Raw genomic sequence first — 21,776 nt, 5'->3', positions numbered from 1 at the left:
TGTAATCATTCCCTCAAAATGTATGGATGCTAGTGATCAATTGAAATTGTCAAGACGCCTTTCATTCATCCCTTTACCCTCACCTCCAGCATCTAGTGTGAAGATGGATTCTTTGTCACTAAGATTAAAACATTGGGCAAAATATTGCTGTCAAAATAACGGTGAAGCTAATAACGATCACCATTATTTGTGCATAAATGCTACAACCTCAGGTGAGGAGAAAATGCACGGTTTAATGCAAATATCCAAAAGTTTCTGTCCGAGTTCCTTCGCTCCGGTGTTAGCTTTGTAAACACGGAATCCCACTGCTTCCCTTACCATCGAAATGCATTGAATGTCATAAAGTTGCTGTATTTGCATGTTAGATGCGAACCTAATCTGCTGCAGATATTTAGGGCTGGTAATTACAAACGCAAGTACCCTTATAACAACATAAGTGTTAAATGTCTGTCAGTCAACCTCTCTGGCACCAAAAAATTAACTATTGCAAGTGTGGCATCTAGTCTTCAAATTGTGAATTGTTTTAGGAGATTTTTAAAATGTCAAGCTAATTTTTTTTTTGTCTTTTTCTCTCAATCTAATCATTCTTTCCCTTTTTTAAAATTTTCTTTCTGTACCTGATTTGGCAAGTACCCCTTTAATTCACCCTCCTCAGTCCTTCTTCTGTTTCTTTCCCAGTCCTTAAATCTCATTGGTTAAGGAAATATCCTGTTGGTTGCCTTGTTCACTCAGGTCCTTAATGTCGTCATTCTTTCACCGAGCTGTTTTCAATTCACACTTTCAGCACCTTAGTGAGCAAAACTGGTTTGAGCTAGAGGGTGTAAGGGCAAGTCTGACTAACTGCAGATGCTGTTAGATACTCTGCTACAGTAAAATCTGGCCCATTGTCACCAAGATTGAGTCATGCAGCTGCCTCTCCTATCACTTCTGCTCCTTTTTTCACCTTGTTCCTGACCTTACCCCAGTCCCTGATTTACTATTCCCCTGATTTCATGATATTGTTTAGTTTCCCTTTCATCTCATTCCTACCCTTTCTAAACTAATTATTCCATAAGACTCATCTCCTGCTCCACTCCTTACCACCCAAAACTATTACATGTGGCTGGGGTATGGGGTGGGTGGGGGGGGGGGGGGGCGTGCAAGGAGAGGTCACTGATATTTTTATCATTAGCACTTTGAGTGAGGAGAGAGGGGTTTGGAGAAGTTGCCCTGTGCAGGGAGTTATTAGAGCATGGAATTCCTTGCCACAGGGAGTAGTTGAGGCAGACACAATTTCATCTTTAAAGGGATAAGTAGCTAAACATTTGAAGCAGAGGAAAATGCAGGACTAGGGAAAGAATGGGTTAGCATAACTGGCTGTGAATTGCTCCAGCAAAGAGCTGGCACCTTCTGTGTTGTAAAATTTTGATTCTAAACCTCAGAATCCATCTTTTGACCAAGCTTTCATCTCTCCTCATTACTCTCCTTCCTATCATGACTCGGTGTTTTCCAATGCCTATTTTTCCTCTTTAAAGTGCCTTGGTATGTTTTTCCGTATTCAAGGTGGTATATAAATGCAAGTTGTTACACCCAAAAGCATACCATGACATAGTGTGAGAAACTGTAACTTGATATTTGTTTTATAATATAGAAGTATTCCTGGTTAAATGAGAGTTTCATTCATCTTTTAAATTCAGGTCAGATACATATGATATTGCAGAAGATGAATCAAAGTTTCTAGCTCGACTGGATTCTCTCTGGAAGGGATTTATTAATATGCCTAGTGTGGCAAAGTTTGTCACCAAAGCCTATCCAGTCTCTGGCTCAGCAGATCATCTAACAGAGGTACTGTTCCATTTTGTGTCCATTTTAATTTTACAAATAGTCAAGTTTTGTTCAGAATTTCAAATTGTATATATTTTCATTGTTCTATCTATCTTTATTGCAACAAAATACAGCTCAGAAACCAGCACCTGTAGACAAGGGTGGTGCTGTTGTTGTATGGCGTACCGACCTCTACCTTGCAGAAGCTCAACGCGAACTCACGGACACTTCTTCCTACCTCCCTCTGGACCATGACCCCACCACCGAACATCAAGCCACCATCCAAAGGACTGTCACTGACTTCATCTCTTCTTGAGATCTTCCCTCTACAGCTTCCAACCTCATAGTCCTGCGACCCCGGACAGCCCGCTTCTACCTCCTTCCCAAAATCCACAAACGGGACTGTCCCGGCAGACCCATTGTGTCAGCCTGCTTCTGCCCCGCTGAACTTATTTCTTTCTATCTTGACACTATCTTTTCTCTGCTGGTCCATTCTCTTCCCACCTACATCCGTGACTCTTCTGACACCCTACGTCATTTTGACAATTTCCAGTTTCCTGGTCCCAACCGCCGCCTCTTCACTATGGACGTCCAATCGCTCTACACCTCCATCCCCCACCAGGATGGTTTGAGGGCTCTCCGCTTCTTCCTGGAACAGAGGCCGAACCAGTCCCCATCCACCACCACCCTCCTCCACCTGGCTGAACTTGTTCTCACATTGAACAACTTCTCCTTCAACTCCACGCACTTCCTTCAAGTAAAAGGTGCTGCTATGGTTATGCCTGTCTTTTTGTGGGATATGTCGAGCATTCTTTGTTCCAGTCCTACTCAGGCCCCCTCCCCCAACTCTTTTTCTGGTACATTGATGACTGTACTGTTTCCTGCTCCCGCCCCGAACTGGAAAACTTTATCAACTTTGCTTCCAATTTCCACCCTTCTCTCACCTTTGCATGGTCCATCTCTGACACTTCCCTTCCCTTCCTCGACTTCTCTGTCTCCATCTCTGGGGATAGGTTGTCTACTAATATCCATTATAAGCTCACCGACTCCCACAGCTACCTCGACTACATTTCTTCACACCCTACCTCCTGTAAGGACTCCATTCCATTCTCCCAGTTTCTCCGTCTCCGACGAATCTGCTCTAATGATGCTACCTTCCATGACGGTGCTTCTGATATGACCTCCTTTTTCCTCAACCGCGGATTTCCCCCCACTGTGGTTGACAGGGCCCTCAACCATGTCCGGCCCATTTCCCGCACCCTCACCCCTTCCCCTCCCTCCCAGAACCGTGACAGGGTTCCCCTTGTCCTCACTTTCCACCCCATCAGCCTCCATATCCAAAGGATCATCCTCCGCCATTTCCGCCACCTCCAGCGTGATGCCACTACCAAACGCATCTTCCCCTCCCTTCCACTGTCAGCATTCCGAAGGGATCGTTCCCTCCGCGACATCTTGGTCCATTCCTCCAGTACCCCCACCACCTCGTCCCCGTCCCATGGCACCTTCCCCTGCAATCGCAGGAGGTGTAATACCTGCGCATTTACCTCGTCTCTCCTCACAATCCTAGGCCCCAAACACACTTTTCAGGTGCAGCGATTTACTTGTACTTCTTTCAATGTAGTATACTGTATTCGCTGCTCACAATGTGATCTCCTCTACATTGGGGAGACCAAGCGCAGACTGGGTGATCGCTTTGCGGAACATCTCCCCTCAGTCCGCAAGCAGGACCCTGAGCTTCCGGTTGCTTGCCATTTCAACACTTCCCCGCTGCTCTCATGCTCACATCTCTGTCTTGGGATTGCTGCAGTGTTCCAGTGAACATCAACGCAAGCTCGAGGAACAGCATCTCATCTACCGATTAGGCACACTACAGCCTGTCGGCCTGAACATTGAGTTCAATAATTTCAGAGCATGACAGCCCCCCCATTTTACTTTCATTTTTTTTGCATTTATTTCATTTCATAGTTTGTTCAGTTCGCTTATCCACTGTTTTTTTTTCAGGTTTGCACTTGCTGCTGTTCAATATTCAGTCCGTTAACACCTAATCTGTACTAATACTTTGTCTTTCAACACACCATTAACATATTGTTTGCCTTTGCTCCATGACCTTTTGGTCAGCTATGTGGCCTTGTCCAATCTACACCTTCTCCTTTGTTATCTCTTGCCCCACCCCCACCTCACTTGCTTATAACCTGTGACATTTCTAATATTTGTCAGTTCTGAAGAAGGGTCACTGACCCGAAACGTTAACTCTGCTTCTCTTTCCATAGATGCTGCCAGACCTGCTGAGTGGTTCCAGCATTTCTTGTTTTTATTTCAGAAACCAGCACGTTTTGTTCAGCTTGGTTATTTTGTATAATAAAGATGGTTGTAATTTTTGCTATCATGAAATGAAAACAGTTGCTAAATTACTCTTTCATTGATCTGATTAATAGTAGCAGCAACTTGTATTTATATTGTCACTACAGAAATATAGTTATTGTATTTTTCATCAATTTTTTCACTTCAGAAGGTGTTGACTTCTTGCTGGAATGCAGCTGAGGGGGTGCCAGTTGCTGTAAAGTACCTCACCCAGATGACCATTATTCATATGTGAGCTTTGGCAGTGAGGCTATTGGACTGCATGGGGTAGGGGTCATCATAGCCAAGCCTGATCCTTTTGGTCTCCATCTTGTGGGGCTGGATGTCAGTGAGGGTGGGTGGGGGTAAAAATTATTGTGGGTGAAAAATACTGCACAGAAGTAAAAGTCTCACGTGTAGAAATCAGTTTGGAAAAATTTTTCAATTGCTTTAGCATTGTTCACCATCTCAGAAAAGGCAATTGATTAAAAATATTGCTTTTGCAGTTGTTACTTTGATTTCAGGACATAAAATGGGGCAAGGGAGGAAAGCTGCAGCGTAGATTGATGGCACTAAATGGTGGGACTTCAGTGACTTCAGTATGTGTGATTTCGATATCAGTTTATTCATTTTTCACTATTGATTGTGTTAATGTGCACAGCTCACAGTTGTAGAACTGAGAGAGAAGAATTGTCCCCCTTACAATTATCCCCCTCCCGTGCTCCCCCATACCATAGATCCCAGTCTCAGTCATATTCATTGAGCAAAGTGTCAAGCATTTCTTCATAAAGAAGGAAGGAAAATCTTATTTTCATTGCACTGATTATAGACCAGCATTAGTAAAGGCCAGGCAAAATGCAGCTTGTGTTTCTCAGCTATGCGAGGTGCGTTGGAAAGTCCATGGGAGAAAGAAAATTAAGAAATACACATGTTTTCCCCATTGCTAATTTAAAATCTTGCCCATTCGTCAGTGGAAGGGGCTGTCCCAATGGGAGGTGGAAATCATAAGCAGGTTTAGATTGCAACCCTTTTGGTAAGGAATACTATTATCAATAACCTGAGAACTCATCACCTGCTTATTCTAGTGACTGATGAATATTGTGACCTTTGGAAGCTGTAGGAGAGAAAAATAATTGAAAAGGCATAGAGAATTAATAAACTAGAAAATTGCTGTATGGTTTAGACATTGTTTAATTAATGCACTATAACATTTTTCCTCCTAAAAGGATTTGCCAGATACTATACAAGTAGGAGGTAGGATTCCTCCTCAAATGGTTTGGGACTACGTAGACAAGATAAAAGCTTCAGGAACTAAGGTATGCTCTGAAAATGAACTTGAATGCAGTAGTCCAGAATGTGATTGCCTAAAAATGATAAAATTGTGGGAAAATACATATAGATTCATGGATTCTTCTATTAACGTTTGCTAGAAGTTGAAGGGTAGATTTATGAATTAGTGCTTAGTGTGACAGGAGCTCATGCCTGGAATTTGGGCGAGGAGGAGCATTTTCCATGCATTAATTTTATTAGATGACGAATTTCATGGGATGGATTGGCTTCCATACCTGAACTTCCCAATATTCACTTACATCACAAAAAGCTGTGTCATGAGCAGTAATTCAGGAAAATCTGCTTAGTTGATTGTAATGGAACTCTCATTTTCATTTTACATTTGCAAGCCACATGTCAATATAGGATAATGGGTGACATTACATTACAAGGCATGATTGAGGCAGTGAAGCAAGAGCAGTTTAAGAATATTAACAGAACCCAGTGATTGAATTGTAGTTTTATAATAAGTACTGCTTACTGTTTCCTATAATTTCCGAGGCAGGTTTAAACCTATATATGGATAACTATTTTTGACTCTAGTGATCTGAAGGCACGTGGCATAATGTCAGAAGGGACTGTAATATTGGAAGCTGTCATCATGAGCAAATTACTAGTAAATTAATTATTCTGTATATATTTCAATATTGTCAAGCAAGGCCCCCACCTGTCAAGAATGAGGCACATCAATTTTGTCATGAACATTGGTTTTAAACTTTTACTGGAGTGAAGAAGGGACTTGTAAAACAGATCAGCCGTGGCTGGAAAATATGTTTGCATATTAACACAGTGTTTGAAAGGACAAAGCAGCCATTCACTGATGCATTCAACCCACGATGGACTTTTGATCACCAGGTGCTGAAGGTGGGGGAGCTCACATTCCAGGTTGACTGCTAAGATGGCCAAATACACAAACGGACATAGTCAGACCAGCTAGTCACATGACTAACCTGCTGAGCAACCTGAGTTTTTTGAATTTGTACAAAGAGTTTGGGCAGAAAGCTGTTTGCTCCTTGACTGAGAAGATCTCTCCTGTCTGCTGCCATCTCTTTCTCACAAGTCTCTGAATCCACTGAAGACTCATGAACCCAAGAGAGAAAAGTCTGCTTCAGCGAACAAGGTTTAAGAAGAATACTGGGCCCAAACATAAAGCAAGATTTATCTACAAGCAAGGATTCTACAGTGAGCTCGAAGAACCATAACAACACCTCTTCAGATATTGCTTCAAACTTTTCCACTATATTTTTCTTCTCTTTTCTGTCTCTATTTGCACGCGTGTATTGCGTATGCATGTTAGCGTGGGCGCGTCGTGTATCCGTAGGTGTTAACCGAATTACAGTTTAAGTTTAATAAATTTCAATTTTTCATTAAATCTAAGAAAGCCTGTTTGTGTTAGTTTCTTTGTCTTATAATTGGAAAGCGATGAGCAAGGATTCACCAAGGGGGAGCTAAGAACACGGTGTGTTTAAAAATAAACCCTGTTACTGTAAGACCAGTTGAGGGCTGAAAGGGAACCTTAGACCTCTTTCTCACCTGGCTGTAACAGTCTATTAAACAGTTTAGATCAAGTGGCTTCTAGAATAAAATTTAAAGAAAGGGTGGAACTTGTGCACAGTAGCACAATGCATTGGTGTTCCATGAAGAGAAGTAGGGTGACTTTTGGGCCGAATTTCCCAATGGAAATGAATGGCAGCTAGATGCCTCTAATGAGTGAGAAAACTGGAAATATGAGGCATTCAAGCCTCCACCCGTGCATCTCTCTGCCTCTGATGCTCCTCAGTAGTCGCTGAGAACTGCGTGTAACTCAGTAGTTCATCCTTTTCCTCGGAAATCTTGCACAATGCGGGAATAACTCCAGATGAAAATAAAATGCATCAGTAGTGTGAACAAAATCAAATAACACAATCAGATGGTGCAGAATTAAATACATGGGGAAGAAGAGGTTGCAAAAAGGAACACTGGTTTTCTTGGAGGTTGTGACATCAAAATTCTGGCTGTGTGTACGGAAACAGGAAGGGAATTATTCTTGACTCACATTAGATGTGAGGACATTTGTAGTGCTAATTTCTTGTCATATAAGTGATAAATGTAAGCGTAAGGGAACACTGTAAGAAACCCTCTTGCGTTACCATAAGTAGAAACATAGAAAAATAGGAGAAGTAGGAGTAGGCCATTTGGCCCTTCGAGCCTGCACCACCATTCAATACAATCATGGCTGATCGTCCAAACTCAGTGTCCTGTTCCCGCTTTCTCCCCGTATTCCTTGATTCCTTTAGCCCTAAGAACTATATCTAACTCTTTGTTGAATATATTTAATGATTTGGCCTCAACTGCTTTCTGTGGTAGAGAATTCCACAGGTTCACCACTCTCTGGGTGAAGAAATCCCTCCTCATCTCAGTCCTAAATGGCTTACCCCTTATCCTTCGACTGTGAGCCCTGCTCCTGGACTCCCCCGCCATCGTGAATTTCCTTCCTGCATCTATTCTGTTCAGTCCTATTAGTATTTTGTAGGTTTCTATCAAATCCCCTCTCATTCATCTAAACTGTAGCGAATACAAGCCTAATCGACCCAATCTCTCTCCATACGTCAGTCCTGCCATCCCAGGAATCAGTCTGGTGAACCTTCGCTGCACTCCCTCCATAGCAAAAACATCCTTCCTCAGATAAGGAGACCAAAACTGCACACAATACTCCAGATGTGGCCTCACTAAGGCCTTGTATAATTGCAGCAAGACAGCCTTGCTCCTGTACTTGAATCCTCTCGCTATGAAGGCCAACATACCATTTGCCTTCTTAACTGCCTGCTGCACCTGCATGCTTACTTTCAGCGACTGGTGCACAAGGACACCCAGGTCTTGCTGCACCTCCCCCTTTCCCAATCTATCGCCGTTCAGATAATCTGCCTTTCTGTTTTTGCCACCAAAGTGGATACCCTCACATTTATCCGCATTATACTGCATCTGCCATGTATTTGCCCACTCACTCAACCTGTCCAAATCACACTGGAGCTTCTCTGCATCGTCCTCAAAGCTCACACTCCCACCCAGCTTTGTGTTGTCTGCAAACTTGGAAATATTACATTTAAATCCCTCATTTGTATCATTAATATATATTGTGAATAGCTGGGGTTCTAGCTCTGGTCCCTGCGGTACCCCACTAGTCACTGCCTGCCACTCGGGGGGGCGGGGGGTGAACGTTGATTCCTACTCTTTGTTTCCTGTCTGCCAACCAGTTCTCTAGCCATGTCAGTACCTTACCCCCAATCCCATGTGCTTTAATTTTGCATGCTAATCTCTTATGTGGGACCTTTATTGAAAGCCTTCTGAAAGTCCAAATACACCACATCCACTGGTTCTCCCTTATCTATTCTAGTTATGTCCTCAAAAAATTCCAGTAGATTTGTCGAGCATGATTTCCCTTTCGTAAATCCATGTTGATTTTGTTCAATCCTGTCACTGTTTTCCAAGTGCTCTGCTATTACATCTTTTATAATGGACTGTAGCATTTTCCCCACGACTGATGTCAAGCTAACCGATCTGTAATTCCCTGTTTTCTCTATACCTCCTTTTTTAAATAGTGGGGTTACATTAGCTACCCTCCCATCCGTTGGAACTGTTCCAGAGTCTATAGAATTTTGAAAAATGACCAGCAATGCATCTACTATTTCTAGGACCACTTTCTTAAGTACTCTGGGATGTAGATTATCAGGCCCTGGGGATTTATCGGCCTTCGATCCCATCAATTTCCCTAATACTGATTTCATACAGTTCCTCCTTCTCACTAGACCCTATGTTCCCCAGCATTTCTGGGAGGTAATTTGTGTCCTCCTTTGTGAAGACAGAACCAAAGTATGTATTTAATTGGTCTGCCATTTCTTTGTTCCCCATTATAAATTCCCCTGTTTCTGACTGTAAGGGACCCACATTTGTCTTCACTAATCTTTTTCTCTTTACATATCTGTAGAAGCTTTTACAATCAGTTTTCATGCTCTCTGCAAGCTTACTCTCATACTCTATTTTCCCCTTCTTAATCAATCCCTTTGTCCTCTTTTGCTGAATTCTAAACTGCTCCCAATCCTCAGGTTTGCTGCTTGTTCTGGCCATTTTATATTTCTCCTCCTTGGATCTAATACTATCCCAATTTCTTTTGTAAGCCGCAGTTGAGCCACCCTTCCAGTTTTATTTTTGCTCCAGACAGGAATGAACAATCGTTGTAATTCATCCATGCGCTCTTTAAATGCTAGCCATTGCCTATCCACTGTCAACCCTTTAATTAACGTTCTCCAATCTGTCATAGCCAACTCGCGCCTCATACCTTCATAGTTTCCTTTTATTTAGATTCAGGACCCTCATCTCAGCATCAATTCTCTCACTCTCCATCTTAATGAAGAATTCTGTCATGTTATGGTTGCTCTTCCCCAAGGGACCCCACACAGCAAGATTGTTAACTAATCCTTTCTCATTACACAATATCCAGTCTAGGATGGCCTGTTCTGTAGCTGGTTCCTCAAAGTATTGGTCCAAAAAACCATCACGTACGCACTCCAGGAATTCCTGCTTTACAGTATTATTGCTAATTTGGCTTGCCCAATCTATATGTAGGTTGAGGTCATCCATAATTACAGTTGTGCCTTTATTGCATGCATCTCTAATTTCCTGTTTAATGTCATCCTCTACATCACTACTGCTGTTTGGGGGTCTATATACAACCCTCACCAGTGTTTTCTTAGCTCCACCCATACAGATTCCACATCAGGATTCTTTGAGCTAATATCCTTCCTCACTATTGTATTGATTTCCTCTTTTACCAACAAAGCTACTCCGCCTCCTTTCCCTCTTTGCCTGTCCTTCCTAAATATTGAATACCCCTGGATGTTCAGTTCCCGTTCTTGGTCAAGCTGCAGCCATGTCTCCGTAATCGCAATGATATCGTATCCATTTACAATTTGTCTACCTTATTGCGAATACTCCGCACTTTGAGACACAATACCTTTCGGCTTGTCTTTTTAACATTCTTAGTCATCTTAACATTATTTCGCACTATGGCCCTATTTGTTTCTTGCCCTTGATTTCTATGCCTTCCAATTTTGCCCTTTTGTTTCTATCCTTGTTTCCTCCTCCCCTGTCTCCCCGCTCAGGATCCCATCCCCTTGCCATTCTAGTTTAAATCCTGCCCAACAGCACTAGCAAATGCCCCTGCGAGGACATCGGTTCCAGTCCTGTCTGGGTGTAACCCATCCTGCTTGTATAGGTCCCACCTTCACCAGAACCGGTCCTGATGTCCCAGGAATCTAAATCCCTCCCTCCTGCACCATTTCTTCAGCCACGCATTCATCTGGTCTATTCTCCTGTACCGATGCTTACTAACACGTGGCACAGGAAGTAATCCTGAGATTACTACCTTTGAGGTTTTGCTTTTTAATTTAGCTCCTAACTCCTTAAATTCATCTTGCAGGGCCTCATTCCTTTTTCTACATATGTCGTTGGTACTGACATGTACCACGACCACTGGCTGTTCACCCTCCCCCTTGAGAATGTCCTGCAGCCACTCAGACATCCTTGACACTAGCACCAGGGAGGCAACATAACATCCTGGAGTCTCGTTTGCGGCCACAGAAATGCCTGTCTGTTCCCCTTACAATTGAATCTCCTATCACTATGGCTCTCCCAGTCTTCTCCCCCACCTGCTGTGCAGCAGAGCCATCTGTGGTGCCACGAACTTGGCTGTTGCTGCTTTCCCCTGGGAGGCCATTCCCCCCCAACAGTATTCAAAGTGATATATCTGTTTGAGAGGGGGATGGCTACAGGGGACTCCTGCACTACCTGCCTGTTCCTACTACTACTCCTAGCGGTCACCCATCCCTTTTCTGCCTGTGCAGCCATTACCTGCAGTGTGACCACCTCGCTAAACGTGCTATCCACGACGTCCTCAGCATCGCGGATGCTCCACAGTGAATCCACCCGTAGCTCCAGTTCAGTAGCTGTAGATGGATACATTTCCTGCACACATGGTCATCAGGGATGCTGGAAGCGTCCCTGATTTCCCACATAGCACAGGAGGAGCACGTCACGGGTGCGAGCTCTCCTTCCATGACTTACCTTTAGATTACTTAGTTACTCCCATAAAAGATGCTGTTTACAGTAGGGGCCTTGTTCTACTCCAAACACTACACACTACAATCTAAAGTCCTTAATAAATTGCACTAATTTAAAAAAACACACTTTAGTCGTACTCACGTTATCACTTCTATGGTAGGTTTTGAGTCTTTTTTCAAAAAAAAACTTTTGCCTTTTTAAAAGCTATTTAAATGCACTAACAGCTGTTACTTACCCAACCAATCAGCTTACAGATTTCCCATGATGTCACTGTAAGTCTATTTTTTCCTATTTTGAATCTCAGCGCGCGGAGACACAGACAGAGCCTGCCGCCGCTCCGGTCCTCAGGTAAGTAAGGGCCTCGAGCCCCGCTCTTTCCTTTTCAGGTCCTGCTCAGGATGCAAGTCCTCCCAGGTCTGCCTGCCACCGCTCCTGTCCTCAGGTAAGTAAGGGCCTCGAGCCCTGCTCTTTCCTTTTCAGGTCTTGCTCAGGATGTGATTCCTCCCAGGTCCGCATGCCGCCCCTCTGGTTCTCAGGTAAGTAGGACCCTACCAAATTCATGGTCAAATTTAACAAATTTCACGGTCACAGCATTTTAAGAATCGTGTATTTCATGTATTTTAAATTGTAAATTTCATGGTGTTGTGCCACAAAAATCTATTTAAAACAAAAAAAGACAAAGGAGGTTTCTGGTTTCAAAAGGCATTTATTGTGTACTCAAAAACTATTGTAAAAAGTTGATTATATACAGGTCATATTCTTTACTCACTGAAGTCAGTGGTTGAATGTGAGCATGGAGCAACCTGCAACCGTCTCTCTCTTCATTCCCTGTCTCTGCGCTGTGAACACCTAAACGTGTTTCGACACAGCTTTGTCCGTGTCCACAGAGTTCGTTCGAATTGTCAGACAGCGCTGTGCTAGCCTTGCAAGGTGGGGGCTTCTGCATTCCACAGAGTTCCAAACTGCAGCACAGGCAGAGTACAATCTGCTTTTCCAGTGTTCTTATAAGCAGGAATCTCCAGCCTACAGTTCTTGTCAAAGTCAGGAATCGCATCAAATGAGTTTAAATCCACCAACAACAGGTGCATTTGTATTTCGCACAGCTTTCAGGAACGCTGCAGAAGGTTGTTGAAATTACTGAGCTGCTTTTTCTTCACACATGACTGTTCACCGTAGCAGTGATATTGTTTGAGCTGCTTTACCATGCAAGAAAACACCTGTTGATCTTAGAGTAGGTTAAAGGGTTGGCACAACATCGAGGGCCGAAGGGCCTGTACTGTGCTGTACTGTTCTATGTTCTATGAGCACATTTAATTCAGCATTATCAGAATGTTGTTTGATTGTGCTTCAGCACAGGACAATACATCCATTACTTTATTATGAGCTTTGTAGATTGTGATGCGTTGAGATTCAAACCGTGATTAACTCCATCAGTCATGCAGCATTCTTGGCAACAAACTGCACATCCTCATTAAGCTGAGCATCGTTAAGAAGAGTTACATTGTCTGTCAAAACCTGTATTTTTAGTGTCAGTGTGAGCTCTTCTGAGACAAAGTCTGAGTAGTATGACAAGTGAGCTGCATGATACTGTACCGCCCGAACCAAGAATTCCAGCGTGTAATTACAGGCTCTGGAGGAAGGGCGCTGTCTCGTTGCCAGTTACAGCCGCATTTGCAGTTGTTTGCCTGTATAGAAGCTTACGGCTAGGGCAGTGTTTGAAGATCTTTTTAATGTGGCTAACCAGTTTGTTGATTTTACCAACATTTTTTTATTCGTTAATGGGATGTGGGCGTCACTGATTAGGCAAGCATTTATTGCCTATCCCTAATTGCCCTTAAGAAGGTGGGAGTGAGCTGTCGCCTTGAACCGCTGCAGTCCATGTGGTGTAGTTACACCCACGGTGCTGTTAGGAAGGGGAGTTCCAGGATTTTGACCCAGCGACAGTGAAGGAACAGCGATATAGTTCCAAGTCAGGATGGTGTGTGGCTTGAAGGAGAACTTGCAAGTGCTGATGTTACCCTGCATCTGTTTCCCTTGTCCTTCTAGGTGGTGGAGGTCACAGGTTGGAAGGAGCTTTGGTGAGTTGCTGCAGTGCATCTTGTAGATGGTACACACTGCCGCCACTGTGCATCGGTGGTGGAGGGAGTGAATTTTGAAGGTGGTGGATGGGGCGCTTATCAAGCGGGCTGCCTAGTCCTGGATGGTGTTGAGCTTCTTGAGTGTTGTTGGAGCTGCACCCATCCAGGCAAGTGGAGAGTATTCCATCAGAGTCCTGACTTGTGCCCTGTAGATGGTGGACAAGCATTGGGGAGACAAGGGGTGAGTTACTCGCCGTAGAATTCCTAGCCTCTGACCTGCTCTTGTAGCCACAGTATTTATATTGCTGGTCCAGTTCAGTTTCTGATCAATGGTAATGTCCAGGATGTTGATAGTGGGGGATTCAGCTTTGGTAATGGCATTGAACATTAAGGGGAGATGGTTAAATTCTCTTTTCTTTGAGATGGCCATTGCCTGGCACTTGTGTGGCTCAAATGTTACTTGCCACTTATCAGCCGAAGCCTGGATGTTGTCCAGGTCTTGCTGCATCTGGACACGGGCTGCTTCAGTATCTGAGGATAACAAATGGTACTGAACATTGTTCAATCATCAGCAAACGTCCCCACTTCTGACCTTATGATGGAGAGAAGGTCATTGCTGAAGCAACTGAGATGGTTGGGTCTAGAACACTACTCTGAGGAACTCCTGCAGTGATGTCCTGGGACTGAGGTGATTGACCTCTGGCATCCACAACCATCTTGATTTGTGCTAGATATGACTCCAACCAGTAGAGAGTTTTCCCCCTGATTCCCATTGACTCCAGATTTCCTAGGGCTCCTTCATGCCACACTCGGTCAAATGCTACCTTGATGTCAAGGGCTGGCACTCTCACCTCACCTCTGGAATTGAGCTCTTTTGTCCATGTTTGGACCAAGACTGTAATGAGGTCAGGAGCCCTTTCCATAGCTCACTGACAAGAGAAATTATATGTGCATTACATGTAGTATGGAGCACAGATTTGAAAGATTTTATCGTATAAGTTGCATTGTCACTAATGAAAGCAGACATTATGGGCTGAACTTTTCCAGCTGAGCTTCAAAAACGGGGGTTCATGTGCGAGATGTACTCCGCATAGCTGCCCAGATAACGTGGAAGGGGCAGGCGCCCTGGCAATCCCGCCACTGCACAGGCACCAGCGCCATTTTTAAAGGGCTTCAATCCTTTACATTTAAATTCCATTTTTAAGGGAACAGTCGTTAAAAATTTAATTTATGATTCAAGCCCCTCTCCTACCCCCCCAATGACTAAATAGTTTATTGATTACCCTCGTCCCTCCCAAACAAAACTTACCTTCTGATCCCGTCCTTTCCCCCACAGAACTTCATTAACTTTCACCTTCAACATTCGCAGTAGTTTCCCTGCTCCCCTCCTTCCCCCGCCCTGAAAACTTACCTCCTCCCCCCTACCTACCAGTGTCCGGCATCGGGTCTCTGGTTGGAGATCTGAAGGCACGGGAGTCCCAGCAACCGGTCGGAATATGGCAGTAGGACCGCCGACGGGAGTAGGTAGGTAATTAATTCATTAATTAACATATTTAAATCCTGCTTGCGTCGCCGAGTGCCGGGGGGGCTGCCAAGAGGCCTCGCCGCTGCCTGTTATATGGGGCAGGGCCTTCCCGGCCTTGAGGCCTTTGGCGGGCCTCTCCCGGAGGCAATTTCTGGGCACCCTCGCCATGACCCCTGACGTCAGGGGGCTGGTAAAATCCAGCATTTTGTTGAAATCTGCACCGTACCTATAATTATCACTTAGGAAACTGCAGTGTAATTAGCAGCTTCTAAGTAAATGCAATCTGTCAGCACTGTTGTTCGCTTTCCTGACTGTGCATCTTCGGCCTTACCAGACATAAAATCAAACAAAACATGCAGCATATAGTTGTCTTGCTCATCGGCGCATTCATCACAAATAATTGCAAAAGATTTGCACAGGTTAATCTGAGACTTCATCTCCTCAAAAGTGTGTAGTAAAAACCTTCAGTAGGTAGTCCTGTCATAGTTTATTTGCTCTTGGCAAGCAACCGCCATTTTGTACATTGCGTTGAATGAATACCGACAACTTTGGATGATCAGGTTTTTCCAATGGTATGTGTTTTTTTTTTGCATGTTTGTTTTCCGGCAATGCAATGTGGGATGCTGTCTTTCTGCTACGATGGCTTTCAGACTTTAAGTGGCATTGAACTGTTGTCCACTGTGTGTGATCTAACGAAACATTGCAGCTTGTACAAAATAGTATTCCCCCATCGGCATGCAGAATTTGGCTTCCAAGTTCTTTCACTCGATGTGCTGCTATAATAATTGTGGCCGTTTTTTTGATTTGCTTATTCTGACATTCTCATGGTCTACTAATACTTGAGACTGCTTCTGAAAACTGTACCAGAAGCCCTCCCTCATCTACCAATCAGTGAGTTGAGCCTTGTGTCAATTATTAAAACATGCGATGTTTGCAAAATGGCCAATTTCACAGAGGACCAGAGATTTCAGGATCTGTGATGCATTTTTCATGGCCATGAATTCTATAAGCTGTTAAATCGTAAAATGATGGTCATTAAAGCAAGCATCTTCTTGAATACAACTGAATGCCTTGCTACGTCATTTTAGAGGGCAGTTAAGAAGAGTCAACTAGATTGCCGTGGGTCTGGAGTCACATATAGGCCAGCGTGAGTAAGGATGGCAAATTTCCTTCCCTAAAGTACATTAGTGAAGCAGATGGGTTTTTATGACAATCTGGTAGTTTCATGGTCACCATTACTGATACTAGTTTTTTATTCCAGATTTATTTAATTAGCTGAATTTAAATTTCCCAGTTACCTTGGAGGAATTTGAGCTCATGTCTCTGCCTCATCAGTCCAGGCCTCTGGATTACTAGTTCAGTAATGTAAACACTATGCTACTGCACCCCTCATTAGTTCACCCCTGGAGTTTTGGATCAAATCTGTACAGATGAGTGTTCCCAGACTCAACCAGTTCAAATATCCCCACATGAAATTGGTTTGGTCAGTCTGAAACCAATTTCGTGTGGTTATGATACCAAAACTGCAAACTATCAGGCATAACCTGTCCCTAGAAGGACAATGTCATTCAGTGATGATATAGAATATTTGGTCAGTGAAATGAAAAAAAATCTATACTTTATTGCATTTTATTGCTTTACCTGATCTGGGAGAGCATTTATCAAATTGATACAAAAAGTTGAAAGTGTTTCTTTTTGCAACATTGTCATGAAAACCAACCACTCCGCTTCAAGGATGTTTGCAAGCGTGATGTGAAGGCCCTAAATGTCGAGTATTGCACCTGGGAGTCACTAGCTGGTGAAAGAGGCAAATGGACTGGCGTGCACTACTATGACGACCATTGGCTACAACAGCTTGGCAACAGGCGTCAATGCAGAAAACAACATCTCTCAGTGTCACTTGGCAGCTTCACGTGCGGCACTTGTGCAAGAACCTGCCCCTCAAAGATTGGTCTTCACAGCCATCAGCAAAGGTGTACCAAAAGAAGACACCCCGAAATGAATTGTTTGCTGCATGTCCATCATCTTTCATAGATGGAAGGATGCCAATCAACCATGGGAACCAACTCCACACTCTAAAAGTTTAGCCACTTTCATTGAAATTTTATATTTTTAATTCCCAATTTTTATATGGTATTATGCCCCTTTCAGCTTTCTCCTACAACAACAGATTTCACTCAGAAGATGGGCAGATGGCCTGCTTGAAAGTCTCAGCTAAGAACACTGTGTACTCTGACTGTCAGGGAATGCATGTTAGCTGGGCAAGGGTTTGGAAACCATGTAGGAAATCACAGGCAAAGCCCCCTGCCACTTGGTACGCTAAGTAGCTGCATTGGTTTTGAAATAATGTCTTCAGTCATTTTGGTGAAAATTTATTCCGATTGTTGAACAAATAAGATATTTTTACTTTGCTGAATTGCTGGATAAAAACATGAACAGCAATTCAAAGTTGCAAATATCAATTGAAGTTGGTAGTGTGAGAAACATAGCCCACTTAGTAATAATTTACACCAAGTCAAACTCTGAAGAAGTAAGTTTATTTAACGTTCTTGCAAGATCGGGTGTCCTACAAGCAGGCACACCCATCAACATATTCAGTTCATGTTTATACAATACAAATTCATTTGTCCACGCCTTTATTTTACATTATTGGTTATAACGTATTATGACACTAACCTATCCTATGGTTGCTACAGTCTTCTCCTCTGTTTACTTCTCCCCCTACTCTAACTTTCTAGCCCCTAACTCTTGTTTTTGTTTTACCTTATTTGGCTCTCCATTGTGTGTGTTTTAACTTGCAGCTGTCAGTTACTCATTCACTACATCCTTTGTTCTAACTCTTGCTGTTTTTCTTTTCTCTGCAAAAGCACAATTTTTAACTGCCGTACTGTCTCAAGGTCTTTACTCACATCCCCTTATCAGTTCCCTTGTTCAGTGATTTCATTATGTTGTGTAGAAATGACTTCTTGGTAATTTTCCACAAGCTGTAGAAACAACATTTCAGTATTTTTTATTCTCACAGTAGTAACAAACAAGCTTGATTTTGAGAAAGCGTTTCATTTAGTTTTAAATTCAGGCATTTAACAAAAGTAACTGGTGAGACAACAAGAAGGGTGACCTTGAACGTGCATTAAAATCTGGCTAATTTTATCAGAGGGGCAAGTATGTTTTCCAAAGACTTTTAACCTCCTGGGATGCATGCAAAATCAAAAATTGTCTATCCCTCCCTGCTTGGCTGTTGCATGATTACACCGGAGGAACAATCCCATGAGCTTGGAGGCAGTTCAGTGGGAAACAGCAGGTGATGCAACATTAAACCTCCCTAAATGCTATTTTATATTATTTGACCCCTGAAAACTATACTACCAGCCCTAACTAGTGTAACTGTTCCTTGCACCTAAACAGGGTGTTTATCAAGCCAACCTCAAGTTGTGATGGAAAGTACCATCAATCCTGTTTAAAATCATAACTTCTGCATTAAGTCTTTGTGTATGAATTTGTAGTGTGCTCTAGAGATGGGTGTTAACATTGGCTGAGTTGGAAGGCATTTGCCCTGTTTTGGATGTTGCAAGTTTAAAATATATTATTTTTGTTTCTAATGTATGTTTCATTTATCAAAATAAAAATGTGATAATGACCATCATAATACACACATTTACAGATTTCTCTCATAGCATTCACTGAAAGTTTTGGAAACACAAAGCCTCTTAAGTGAGAGGTTAATTTTTTTTCCTCAGCCTATTCATGAATAGGTAGGAAGAATGATGAAATTGCTGTATTAAATTGTGACTGAATTCATAAACTAAATATAACCAGGAATTTGCATATGGCACGGCCACCAATTTGAATGCTAGCAGGTAAATCAACCCTTTTTCATAGCATTTCCAAGTAAATAAGTGTTGGGTTCTTTCCCCAATACTTGGGTTTGTTAATTACAATGAGACTCTGAATCGTACACTGGGAATTTACATGCAGTCTCACCACCACTTTGACGTGCTAGCAGGTAAGTAAATTGCCTTCTATCAGCAAGGAGTGGTGCAGCCAGAAACAGCTAAGTGTTTATTTAAGTAATTATTATTAATTATTACCTCCGGTCTATATGCACCAAAAGTGTTTTTGCCGTGTATTGCAGATGTACATTGCATATAAAATGGAATGGCAAGAGTTGTGAGGCACCTCATGTTTTGTATCGAAGGAATATGATCTCTACTGTACTTTCTGGAATGTCAAATATGAACGGTTTTATGTATTTTTGCAAATTTTTATGAATAAAGTATATTTTTGGGGAAAAAATTATTAATCATTTGAACTCAGTTTCTCTCTAGAATAGCTTCAGAGGTAGAACAGAGAAAGACTTTCAAAATATGTTAAGTAAAAATAATAAATTAGCATGAGAAGAAATAACTCAACCATAACTTAAAAATTAAGATCTATTGGGTTACATATATAAATGAGTACGGCTGGATTAGAGTCTAGAGTGATGTGTGCAGCATGAATGATGTGTACCTGCCTAGACTCACGTAAGATGCCGGGTGAATATAAGTATGTATGAATGTTGCACTCCCTGAGCAGAAAGTTGCAGAGCTTAAGAGCAAACTTGACAGACTGTCCGAAATTTGTGAGGGAGAAAGTGAGAAAACTTTCTGGAGCCGACATTCTAGAGGATGGTCACAGCACCAGTTGCTAGCTGTAGAGAAACTGGTAAGGAATACTGGGTGACCAGATGGGGCAGGAAGTGACAGGTTAGGGTAGAAAGGGGCACATCTGTGGAGCTAGACATCCAAAAAGGGTGACATAGACGAGGGTAACCATGAGTAACAGGAGGACAAAAGCTGTAATGGACAATAAAGAGATGCCAAGACTTTTTAAATGAATTTGCATCCATTTTGACAGTATATGAAGAGAATGAAATAACAGTGGTACAAGGAAGCTAAAAATAAGTCATGGGGAGGAACCTAGTGGAATTACAAGAAATAAAAAAAAAAGGTAACACATCCCAGTGTATTAAATAAAATAGGTGAGGAACTATGCTTTGGTCATAATTTTCATAAACTCTAGATTCAGGGATTGTGCATTTAGATTGGAAAATTGCAAATGTCACTACTATTAAGAAAGGAAGAAACCAGGTAGTAAGAGTAGTCAAGTGATTGCAAGGGATTTTATAGTCAGGAGTGTAGCTAGTTTCTTTTATGGATATGATCCGGTGTCCTTTATGGTATGCTACTTTCCTGCTGTTAGCGTTGATTGTAAACTAAGTATAAAAGGTTATGGAATGTTCATGACATAATGACATAGACTGTAATAGTTTGAAGCTTTGCAAAGGCATTTCAACAAGTTAAGTTCTAGATTAGGAAGCAGAATCTCTCAGGTTGTATTCTCTAGAGTGCTCTAAGTGCCATGTGCTGGCCAGACATGGAGAGAAAGATTAAGATTGTCAATGCTAGAAAGGAGGGATTTTGTATTCAATACTGGGTTAGCATAACTTCTCTACTTTTTAATTCTGTCCCTCTAGAAATAAAGTCTAGTGCTTGATTTGCTTCTTTTATGGCCTTGCTAACCTGTGGTGCAACTTTTGATGATCGGTGTATTTGTACTCCGAGATCCCGTTGTACCTCTACCGCACCTAGGCTTGCATCTTCCAAGTAATGCCCCTATTCTTACTACCAAAACCTCACATTTATCTGTGTTGAACTTCATTTGCCCATGATTTACCCATTTTGCAAGATTATTAATGTCCTCCTGTAATTTGTTGCAGGAATATTTCTCCCTCTCTCTTCCCCCCACCCCCCAAAAAAATTTGGTGTCATCCGCAAATTTAGATGTGTTTTTGGTTCCAAAGCCCAAATCGTTGATTGTAAATGGTGAACAGCAGTGGTCCCAGCACTGATCCTTGTGGAACAACATTTCCCATCTTCTGCTTCTCTGAATAACTACCCTTTACTCCAACTCCCTACTTTCTGTCTTGGAGTCAGCTAGCAATCTATTTTACCACTTCTCCCCTGACTCTGCATTCTTTGACCTCATTAGTCTATTATGGGACACCTCATTGAAGTCCTTTTGAAAATCCAGATAAATTAATTACTTCTACGACATTACCATTGTCTTTATCTGTTATCTCCTCAAAAATTCTCTAAGGTTGGTCAAGCAAGATTTTCCTTTTTGAAATCCTTGCTATTACAAAGGGATATACATTAAATGGGCAAAACTATGGGAGATGAGTTCAATGTGGAAAAGTGTGGGTTATCTGCTTTCAATTCAGGTAAGACAAATTGGAATAATTTCTTGATGGCGAATGACTAGAACTGTTGAGGAGCAAAGGGATTTAAGTATTCATGTACACAGTTCACTGAAGCTTCTGCATGGGTACAAAAAGTAATCAAAACGTCTGATGAATTTTGTTATTTTATCTCATGAATTGGAATACAGAAGTGAGGAAGTAATGTTTCAGTTGTGCAGAGTTTTGGTCAGACCCTATCGGGAGTAGTGTCTTCACTTTTGGGCATTGGACCTCAGGAACGATGTATTGGCTTTGTAGAGGGTACAGGGCATATTCACCAGAATGATACTGGGGCGTATAGCCTTAACTTATTAGGACAGGTTGCATA

The 21,776-nt window shown here is 42.4% G+C and overlaps 1 protein-coding gene across 4 annotated transcripts in view; it reads left to right on the top strand.

Moving 5' to 3' along the window:
- Positions 1–21,776, top strand: part of phf3 (PHD finger protein 3) — a 170,302-nt gene that overhangs the window by 127,737 nt on the left and 20,789 nt on the right. For all 4 annotated transcript variants that reach the window (XM_068020146.1, XM_068020145.1, XM_068020144.1 and 1 more), the window contains 2 exons: positions 1,677–1,824; positions 5,370–5,459. In XM_068020146.1, coding sequence (XP_067876247.1) covers positions 1,677–1,824; positions 5,370–5,459 — 238 coding nt within the window. The remainder of the gene's footprint in view (positions 1–1,676; positions 1,825–5,369; positions 5,460–21,776) is intronic.

This window comes from Heterodontus francisci, chromosome 3 (assembly GCF_036365525.1).
Source record: "Heterodontus francisci isolate sHetFra1 chromosome 3, sHetFra1.hap1, whole genome shotgun sequence".
Classification (NCBI taxonomy): domain Eukaryota; kingdom Metazoa; phylum Chordata; class Chondrichthyes; order Heterodontiformes; family Heterodontidae; genus Heterodontus; species Heterodontus francisci.
The sequence above is the reverse complement of the archived record's forward strand: the minus strand, read 5'-3'. Positions and strand labels throughout refer to the sequence as shown.